General features: G+C 34.5%; 1 protein-coding gene across 1 annotated transcript; it reads right to left on the bottom strand.

The window, feature by feature from the left end:
* Positions 1–5,679: 5,679 nt before the first annotated feature.
* On the bottom strand, positions 5,680–9,148 carry LOC141595138 (protein FAR1-RELATED SEQUENCE 5-like). The gene is made up of 2 exons (XM_074415111.1): positions 8,989–9,148; positions 5,680–6,335 (listed from the first exon to the last, which is right to left on the bottom strand). Exons 1-2 carry the CDS (start codon positions 9,146–9,148, stop codon positions 5,680–5,682), a joined length of 816 nt encoding a protein of 271 aa, XP_074271212.1.
* Positions 9,149–10,147: the final 999 nt, after the last annotated feature.

Here is a 10,147-nt window from a genome sequence, read left to right as displayed (position 1 = left end):
TCGGCACACCGCGCCAATTCCCGTCCCCCACCCTTCCTTAACCCTGCATCCACATTCAACTTTACCCATCCTATCTCCGGTTTTCGCCATTGCCCACCACCCTCTTCCCGTACCCCATGGACACCAGCCACCCTCGTATCATCATTAAGCTCCTTTGTAAGATCTTACACCCGTCGCACCACCTTAAACACATCCACTATGACCCCTTCAAACACCAACTTATTACGTGATTCCCACATCGCCCAACATCCCAACATAAAAGTGTCTATCTCACCATCCTCAAGCTCCCTCCACATGTCCTCCACCCACTCCCTCACCCACTTATACCCGTCATCCAGTCGCACACCAATTCCCAACCTATCCCACAGCCCACCCCCAACCACAGCCCCGAACAAGGTGAAGACAAGTCTCCACCTCGCTCTTACAAGCCGGACAGCCCACACCAATAGCCTGCACCCTCCTTGCCAAGTTATCATTTGTAGCAATTGCATTGTTACACAATTACCACATAAACACTTTGATCCTAGGGAGAATATTCGCTTTCCAAGTTCGGTTCCACAACACTTTTTCCTTCGAATAGTCCGATGAAGTCGCCTCCTCAACACTCTCTCTTGCCAATTCCTTATAAGCCGATTTGACTGAGTATTCGCCATTCTTTTCTAGATCCCATATCCACTTGTCCTCGGGTTTCGTAGCACTTATACGCAGCTGAAGGATACGGTCCTGCTCAAAAGGGAGAAAAAGAGTACGTACCTTATTCGTGTCCCAATCGAGCCCATCCGCCGTCCATAGCTCCGCAACCACCATCTCCAAATTAGCATTTTGGCGAGGTGAAATAACCTTCCGTGTCTGCGTAGCTGGTATCCACGGATCAGACCACACATAAGTACTCATCCTATCCCCAATGCGCCGTCTCACTCCCAGCTGAAGCACTTCCCGAGCCTCCAAAATCCCTCTCCAAGTAAAGCTAGGTTGATCTAGTTTAATCTCAGTTTCTATTCTTATGGATTTAGATCGTTGAATTTTGATGTGATGTTGTTTCCTATGAGCTTTTGGTTGTGTGACAACTTTATTTGGGTTGCTTAGTGTTAACCTTGAGAATAAGGAGTGTCTTAACCCAACTGCAGTTTGGATTGATTATATTGATTTGAAGAATTATGAACCTGAAGTTGGGAATTATGTATACCTATTATATCTTAATGTCTTAACCTTAGTACATGTGTTTCTCTGAGGAATATTTTGGTCCGAATTACCTTAAAGGAAATTGTTGTTTGATGACCTTATATGATCGAAATTGTTGCTTGGTTGAGTTCTTAACCGACTAGTTGTTGCAGTGTTATGATTGGGAATTTAATGGACTGCTGAGAGACCTTTATATTCATTTGATGGACTTCTGAGATTTCTCCTTTGGATATAACTCTATGGATAATAGTAACAAATTAGTGTATTCAATTCAGAGGTGCGTTGTTGGATGGTGGTTTTTGGCTTGGTGTTCCATAACTCGAGAAACCTTATGAGTTTAGTAACCTTGTTGCTTTGGTGGTGAGTTCAGAATAGTAAAATCCTTTGAGTGTGTTATGCCTTATTAGGCTATTTTGGGTTTAGATTATATCTTGAGTGCGGACTTGATGAGTTTAAAACAGTTTTATGGGCCTTATCAATTAATTAGATTAGTTCTGTTTTGATAACCTATGGAATTTTGGTTAGTAAGAGTGGAGTTTGGACTACTTGATGGATTCTTACCATGCTATTCTGAGAGGTTGTGCAAGTATGTAAGGTGTTGGATGAATGTTGTCCCAATTGATAATCTTGGAGTTATAGATTAGGAAGTTTGACAACTTTGAACTTGACAACTTAGTTTCCTGGTGTTACTAAGCTTGAAATTGGTTTCGATGGATATAGGAAAGCTGGCATTTCATAGAGGAGTTATACCGAGAATCTCAAGATGATTAATCTGTTTTTCTATCCATGAGAGAGCTTTGTGTGGCTCTTGACTCCTTTCTTCTTTTCTAGAGCATCGGATTACTCCACTTGTTATAAATTCCCTCGACCCTTGCTTAAGTCTGAAAACTTTTGGTTTTGACTTGTCGTTAACTTTTCTCCTCGAATATTTCCATGTTATTCAAGAGTTACGACTTTTTCAAAGTTTGGTTCTCGGAAATTTTAATATTGAGTTATGATTTCAAAACTTTAATTTCATATTTGGTGCTACTCTGGATTAGTGTCTAAACTTGGTTTTGTTTCAAAATTAAAACTCGTTTGAAAACATTTTGGAATTGTTTCAAATAATGTTGTTTGATGCTTCGAAAAACTTTCAAAAGTTATATGGTGTTTACACATTGGATTTGTCCTATGGTTTTGAAGTAAAATTTACACATCCTTTTTTTGTATTTCGACATTGGTTGGATGCTAGAACTTGTCATTAAAGACGTCTAATGACCAGTTCGGTACTTGCTAATGTTTGGTTTTAATATTTGATTTTTTTTCCAATATTGACTTGCCCTTATCTTGGACGACAGAATCCTGATTCGCAACAGTATTCTCTCGTTCCATGAGATTAGATAGGGGATTTCTAATGGTTCAATTTTGAAAATTGGCTAAAGACTGTTTATGCCTCGACAGTGACTTTTCGAATTTAATTGTCAGCTGAAATGTTTTAAAAAATCATTGTTCTTTAAATTTTGTTTTCTAACTTTTAAGTTTCGACGACGAAACTTTTCTTAGCGGGGGAGGTTGTAACACCCGTAAAATTTTAGTCTCATTTACTTTATTTTTAATTATGAGATTTAAAGTTTTAATTTTAATATCGATTTTCGTTAAATCGTTGAATTTATTCCATTTTATGTCTTATTTTAGTCTGATTTATTCTCGGACCGACTTCTTATTTAAATGACACATTTTATAAGTAATTGGAAATTATATTTTTGGTTGCCCATTTTCATTTTCATTTGGACTGTGTGTTAGTTGCTTTTAAACAAGTTAATTATTTAACATGATTTATTCTTTAATTCTTTTATTTAAAATGTTTAAGATATTAGGCAATATCTCAACTTGATTATTTAACAAGAAAATGAGAAAATATTTTCTTGGTTTGTTAATTCCTTTTGACCAGCTATATCATCTTAAACAATAAGATTTTATTCTTATTCATTTTCTATCAAACTCTTTTTCTTACCTACATTTATCTTAGTTTTTTTTTTTTTTTATAAATAAAAAAAAAAAAAAAAAAAAAAACTACATACAGCTGCGTTTTCTAAGAAAAAAATATTACTTACGTGCTTGCCTTCTTACTTCTTCATTTTCATCCGTAAACGATTCTACGTACGTACTTACCTTCTTGCTTCTTTATTTCGATCCATCTACAACTTCAGTTAATATTCTTGTTTTCCTAATTTAATTCAAATTTGTTTTTGATCGGAGTGGACGATTGATTGGTGCACAAAATTGATTAGAGGCATGGATTCGGTTGATTTTTGTGTTCGTTGTCAAGACTATCGAGATTCAAAAGGATACTTATGACGAATCTCTTGTCGACTCAGATAGCGAATTGTGGTAACTTCGACGTTACTCGGTATTACACGATTTACTTGTTGTAGTTGCATGTACTATTGAGTTTTAAATATTTTATGATGATTTATACCCATATATGATTTTTGAAATTATTAAAATCTGGTTCTATGATTTTTATATATTATTTTATGTACACATAATTTTATTTTGTCAATTGGGAATTTATTTAGTTGATATATTGATTTTTATGCTTTAATCGTTGTTTTGGGTATTAGAATTTTTAATTCGATTTTTATTTTTATTTTTCTGGAGAAAATTTTATTTCTGGAGTTTATATTTGATTTTATGATACCATGAATTTTTGCGGTATTTGTTTCGGATTTTTAATATTTATTTTGCATTTTATAATGTTCATACGGTTTATGCGATATTAGTAATGCTGAACTATTTTAATTCGATTTAAAATACCAAATCTTAATGTTAATTCTCGAAAATTTAATATGTGTCCACGATACTATAAATTTAGGTGTGTGTAAAATTTTAGGTTGTGAAACATTGTTTTCGATTTTATAGGCATTTTACAAGTTTTTGTGAAAACCGTTATGAAATCTGTCAATTCTGTCAGGTTATTTGTAAAATACATTTCGTCTGTATAAGTTGCTCAAACCAGAAAATTTAAAAAAGAGAATCCTGTTTATTTTAAGTTTAGATTACCTCTGTAAATTTTCATTAGTTTCTTATGTATAGTTTTCTCAGAATAAATTATTTATGAACAGCTCGCCTGTAAACCGCGTTTCAGACTTTTGCTCAAAGTTTAGTTCGTAAAAATCCTTTTGATATAGTGGCTAATCATTTTCTCACAAAAACTTTATAATGTCTAATTATGCTTAGAATTTTACTTTGCCTTAAAATGTTTTCTTAAAGTCGTTTTAAGAACTGAAACTTTCTGGATATCGTTTTCTGTCAGTGTTTAGAAATGGATTTTTAGACTCTTGATACTTTCGTTCTTTGAAGTTGGTTTTTAAATGAAAGTTGTATCTAAAAGCTACAGGAAACTATGAAAATTGGCCTTGCATCATTTCGATTTTTTTGTATTTAATTATTAATTTTATAGCGCTGCTGTCCAGTTTAAAAAATCTGTTTTTAAGAGTTTGTCACATTAAGGCCCAATAATATATATCTTACTAAGTATATTAAATTTTTAGCTTATTCTAAGCTTTAGTACAGTAGCTTCAATTACTTTTTAACCTTGAAATAATTTTACACTTTGGAAAGTAAAGTTTAAGCTTTCTATTTTGAAGAAATAAAAGTGTAGTTCACTCACGAACTGTTGAAGTAATGTATTTCAAATAAGATACAATCTTTGGGATATTTTTAAGTTTGGAATAATTAAAGTAACGACAAAGAATAATGAACTAAGGCATACGGGTTCTTATACAGCTATATAATTGGGTACCCTTGTAGGAGGTACAGATTGTCGTAGAATCATGTACATGTACTTAGACTGGGACTACGCACTACGTGGTAAGACGAGTCCTGTTATAGTTTGTTGTCTAGTGAGTGGACCTGGAGTTGGTCACCTTTGCGTGACACTGGGTTTCCGAAACTAGTGTAAGATGCTGCGGTGTCAAGGAGTATAGCTAAAGTGAATATCTAGCTTGAACTAAATTATTTGCATTCTGTCTTTTGAATATTTTGCTTTTAAGCATGCAACACGTTGGTTTTAACGTGATTTGGTAATCATATTTTATTACTTATGTTTTATAACATTTCAATTACTTTGATATATTATTTGCATCTATAACATTTATATCATGTGATATGGCTGGGAGAACGTCGAGTTACTACCCACTTATTGTGGCTGTTATGTTTATAACATGACAGGTGTTAGCTTTGTTGGGGATTTCTATGTGAGCTAGCGAGTAGTTTGCAGATCCTACTCTATTTTTTTCTGCTTTCTTTTATGGTTTTAGTTTGAACACTTTGAGGAATTTTATTTTCGCCCTTTTTATAAAAGTGACAATTGTTTAGACTTGACCATTTGTTTTTATTTTATCCTTGAAAATTTTATACATTCTCGATTTATAACAGCTAGAACTTTTATCTTTGTGTATTTTATCTCATTCAACAGTGTTTCCGCCACTGTTTTGCACTAGATTTTATAGGAGATTAAAATTCTTCCCTCTCGTTCGACAGGAAAGCACAACCGAACATGACATTTGACCAATGGTTGTTAATACCAACAAAGGCTCCACAAATGAGATTGTACCTATTTGTGCGATACGTCGTATCAAATATTTTAACTTCTTCTCTGTACAACAAATAGTCCTCTCTCATCATCGCATCCCTCCAGAATAGGTTACTTAATCTTCCTTTTTTGTCAAACTGAACACGGAAAAAGAACCCCGACTCCTCCGCTTGCCTACTAGTCATGAGGTTGATCAAAGTGGCTGCATCACCACCTTCAATTGATTTCATCTTCAATTTGTTAACATAATTAATATGGTCTCGCTTTGTGTGGCCGATAAACGCATCACCCCCAGCCCCTTCCGCAACAACCTTAAATTGGACTGAAGGAGGAACATGTGCTTTAGTCATTGCCTTTATTACCTCACTCTCCGCTTCTGTGATTTTGCGCTCCGACCTATGATGATGATGCCACTGAACGAGTGTGAAAGGGTGATTATGTTCAACCACGTGCTGCACTACCTCCCATAATCCATCATTATTTACTTGTGTCCTAACACAGGCTTCACATTTACAGCGAGTAATTGCTGCATTCCTAACATTGCTAGTACTGACTTTACTCCCGTTCCCATGTACACCTTCGCATGAGCATCTAAAGTATATCTCAATCAACGGCCTGTCTTTCACGTCGGCCTTACGAGATCATTTCTCGATACTAAATCCCTTAAGTTGCGAATGTTTCTTATACTAGCTGAAGATGTGTTCCTATTTTCTATCTTTTATTCCAAGTAAACAACCTGATAGATCAGTACCTATGACAAGATATATTAAGCATTGGTTAAAAGGGAAAAACTAAATTGTAAACAACTTTACTCAGAATGTCACCATTTTAAGTTTTTTAACACACAACATACTGTCACATTTCATACTAAAACAGCTATATATCACAACTATAATGGTCACATTTTAATAGTACATCAGAAGGTAACCATATTCAGATAGAATGTCACCATTTTAAGTTGTAAATGCACACAATATGCTGTCACATTTCTTACTAAAACGTCTACATATCATAATTATCATGGTCACATTTTAACAGTAAATGAAAATGTAACCAACTTTAGTCATACTGTCACCATTTTAAGTTTAAAAATGTTGTTACATTTCATACTAAAACAACTACATATCACAACTATAATGGTAACATTTTAATAGTACATCAGAAGGTAACCATATTCAATCAGAATGTCACCATTTTAAGTTGTAAACACACACAACATGTTGTCACGTTTCTTACTAAAGCGTCTACATATTATAACTATCATGGTCACATTTTAACAGTAAATCAGAATGTAACCAACTTTAGTCATACTGTCCCCATTTTAAGTTTAAAAATGTTGTCACATTTCATACTAAAACAACTACATATCAGAACTATAACGGTCACATTTTAATAATACATCAGATGTAACACCCCACGATAATTAAAGAGGTCCATTGATAGATTTAAATGACTAGTGCTTAAAGGGATTAAAATTACTACTCATATCAACAAAGTGCACTTTCTTTTATGGTCATCCATACAAAAGAACTCCACAGTTAAGCGTGCTTGGCTGGGAGTAGTCTTAGGATGGGTGACCTCCTGGGAAGGTTCTCGGGATGTGCATGAGTGAGGATAAAATGCGCTATAAAGGACCCGTGTTGATCTGTGGGCCATGTACACAGCCTGGTGAGCTATCATAAGTAACCGCTACCGACTTGGTTTGGGTCGGGGTGTTACAAGTGGTATCAGAGCAACCCTGCGACCGTGTGGTGATGGGAGGCAGGTATTATACGCTCCTGGAGGCAGTTGTTATACGCTCCATTGTGATCACCCACCTAGTGAGGGAGGATTCTGGGTTAGCGGTTATACTCTCAGGCACAACGAGGACGTTGCGTTCTTCAAGTGGGGGTGATTGTAACACCTCACGGTAATTGAAGAGGTTCATTGATAGGCTTAAATGACTAGTGATTGAAATTACTACCCATATCAACAAAGTGCACTTTCTTTTATGGTTATCCATGCAAAAGAACTCCACAATTAAGCGTGCTTGGCTGGGAGTAGTCTTAGGATGGGTGACCTCCTGGGAAGGTTCCCGGGATGCGCATAAGTGAGGACAAAATGCGCTATAAAGGACCCATGTTGATCTGTGGGCCATGTACACATCCTTGTGAGCTATCATAAGTAACCGCTCCCGACCTGGTTTGGGCCGGGGTGTTACATCAGAAGGTAACCATATTCAGACCGAATGCCACCATTTTAAGTTGTAAACACACACAACATGCTGTCACGTTTCTTACTAAAACGTCTACATATCATAACTATCATGGTCACATTTTAATAGAAAATCAGAATGTAACCAACTTTAGTCATACTGTCACCATTTTAAGTTTAAAGATTAATAGCTAAAACGTATACATAGCATAACTATCATGGTCACATTTTAACAGTAACTCGGAATGTAACCACCTTTAGTCATACTGTCACCATTTCCAATTTAAAGATTAATATCTATGACAAGATACACAAAATAACTAGGTTTGGTTACAAAGGTAACACTGAAGTCTAAAATGGTGACAGTGTACAATACACAATGGTAACATATATTAAAGATTAGTACCTATGAAAAGGTAAACAAAAAAATGCGTTTTAGTTAAAAGGGCAACACTGAACTAGAAAATGGTGACAGTATACACTACACAATGCTAACATATATGAAAGATCAGTACCTATAACGAGCAACCAAATTTTAAGATTTGGTTAAAGTCATAACACTCAACCCTAAAATGGTCACACTATAACCTAAAGTGATAATCTGTTGAAAACGCATTTGTGTTTCTTTAAAGTTAGTTGTTGTTAGCTTATGCATAGTTAATCTTCATCTTCAACTCCAACAACATCAAAAACATATCTTTCACGTCAAAAATATGCCTAAAATATCATGAACACAAGCTTAACAAATTGACCCATCTTCATTAAAAATTGGACTTACCAATATTGATCTAAACATTGACCTAAGATCTCATGTAAATCGTCAAAAATCTCATGAAAAAAAAACATAAAACATTGCCCTAAAATCTCATGAACACAAATATGAAAAAACAACTTAATAAATACAATCCTTTACTAATCTAACACAAATCGTCCAAAAAACTCACCAACAACACAAACATTGCAAACTAACATTTATGCGACTAAATTTGTCGAAAAATCGTCAAGAATATATCATCAAAACAAAATCAAAAACATACCTTTGCTCATCAACATCGTTGCAAAATCATCTTCTTTACCATCAAATAATACATCAGCGGTCTCAACATTACCATCAAGCGATACAGAATGAGCGGTCTCAAAATCAACAATTTGTTGATTATTATCATCCTCCATTGCCGAGTTCCCATCCATAGCCATGGTTTTGTGAGAAAAAATTTAATGGATGATTATGATTGTGAAAAAAGTATGAAGATTTGATGATAATTATGAAGATTGTGAGAAAATTGGAAATTTGAATGGATGATTAGGGTTGATGGAAAGTGAAACCATGGGTGAAGGATTTAGGTGAGTTGATCTCTCCATTTTGACGTAAAGATGATTTGGTGTTGTATTTCATGAAATATGGCATTTAATGCAATTGTACTTTATGTTTCCCACTCAAATTCTACCACAATTTTATATATTATAAACATACCCCACTCAATAGTACTATCCGGCCCATATTGCACAATACGGTATCTATTCGCCCCGTCTCTTGTTTGTGACGGATAGCGTCCGTCACAAACAAGAATTTGTGATTAGCTATTTAGTATTACAAGAGGTTGTAAAATTAGCTAATAAGGGTCCATTAACACATTTTAAAGTGATAAAATGGTTTAATAATTACTTAATAGTTGAGTAGTCATTAGTGGTTAATTTGTATTAATAAGTGCTAAATAATCAAATTAATTTTTAATTATATAAGATAATTAAATATAAGACTTATAAGCATTTGTGGGACAAATGTCGGAAATTGAAATGGACCCGATTGAGTCCATATGGACCGATTTTTAGTGAGGAAATATGACCAACACTTGTCAATATTGTTGACTAAGAACACATGGTATGTTCCCATCAATTGTTTACATTTCCTCACCTAGCTTAGAGATAATATCAGATTTGATTTGATTTAGATTTGATTTGATTTAGGTTTTATTTTATTGTTATCTTATTTTCCAAGTTAGTTTTAGTTATGAAATTAGTATAAATAGGGATCTATTGTAAACCATAAAGAGGACACACGTTGAACTTTGAGTTTTTTTTTTTTTTTGGTACATACACGTTGAACTTTGAGTTTGAGAGTAATAAAATTACTTTTTTGTTTGCGAACAACCGTAATTAGTCTTGTGAGGTTAGTTTGTAGTTCACCCTTGCGAG

Source organism: Silene latifolia, chromosome 8 (genome assembly GCF_048544455.1).
Source record: "Silene latifolia isolate original U9 population chromosome 8, ASM4854445v1, whole genome shotgun sequence".
In the NCBI taxonomy this organism is placed as follows: Eukaryota; Viridiplantae; Streptophyta; class Magnoliopsida; order Caryophyllales; family Caryophyllaceae; genus Silene; species Silene latifolia.
This window is presented reverse-complemented; position numbering and strand designations above follow the sequence as displayed.

Bases quoted from the DNA above. Each gene is read 5' to 3' on its own strand.
- LOC141595138 (XM_074415111.1), bottom strand. From the start codon at position 9,148: ATGGCTATGGATGGGAACTCGGCAATGGAGGATGATAATAATCAACAA. The intron at 6,336-8,988 runs GTATGTTTTTGA...GCTCATGCGAAG, and splicing joins AACGATGTTGATGAGCAAAG to GTGTACATGGGAACGGGAGT.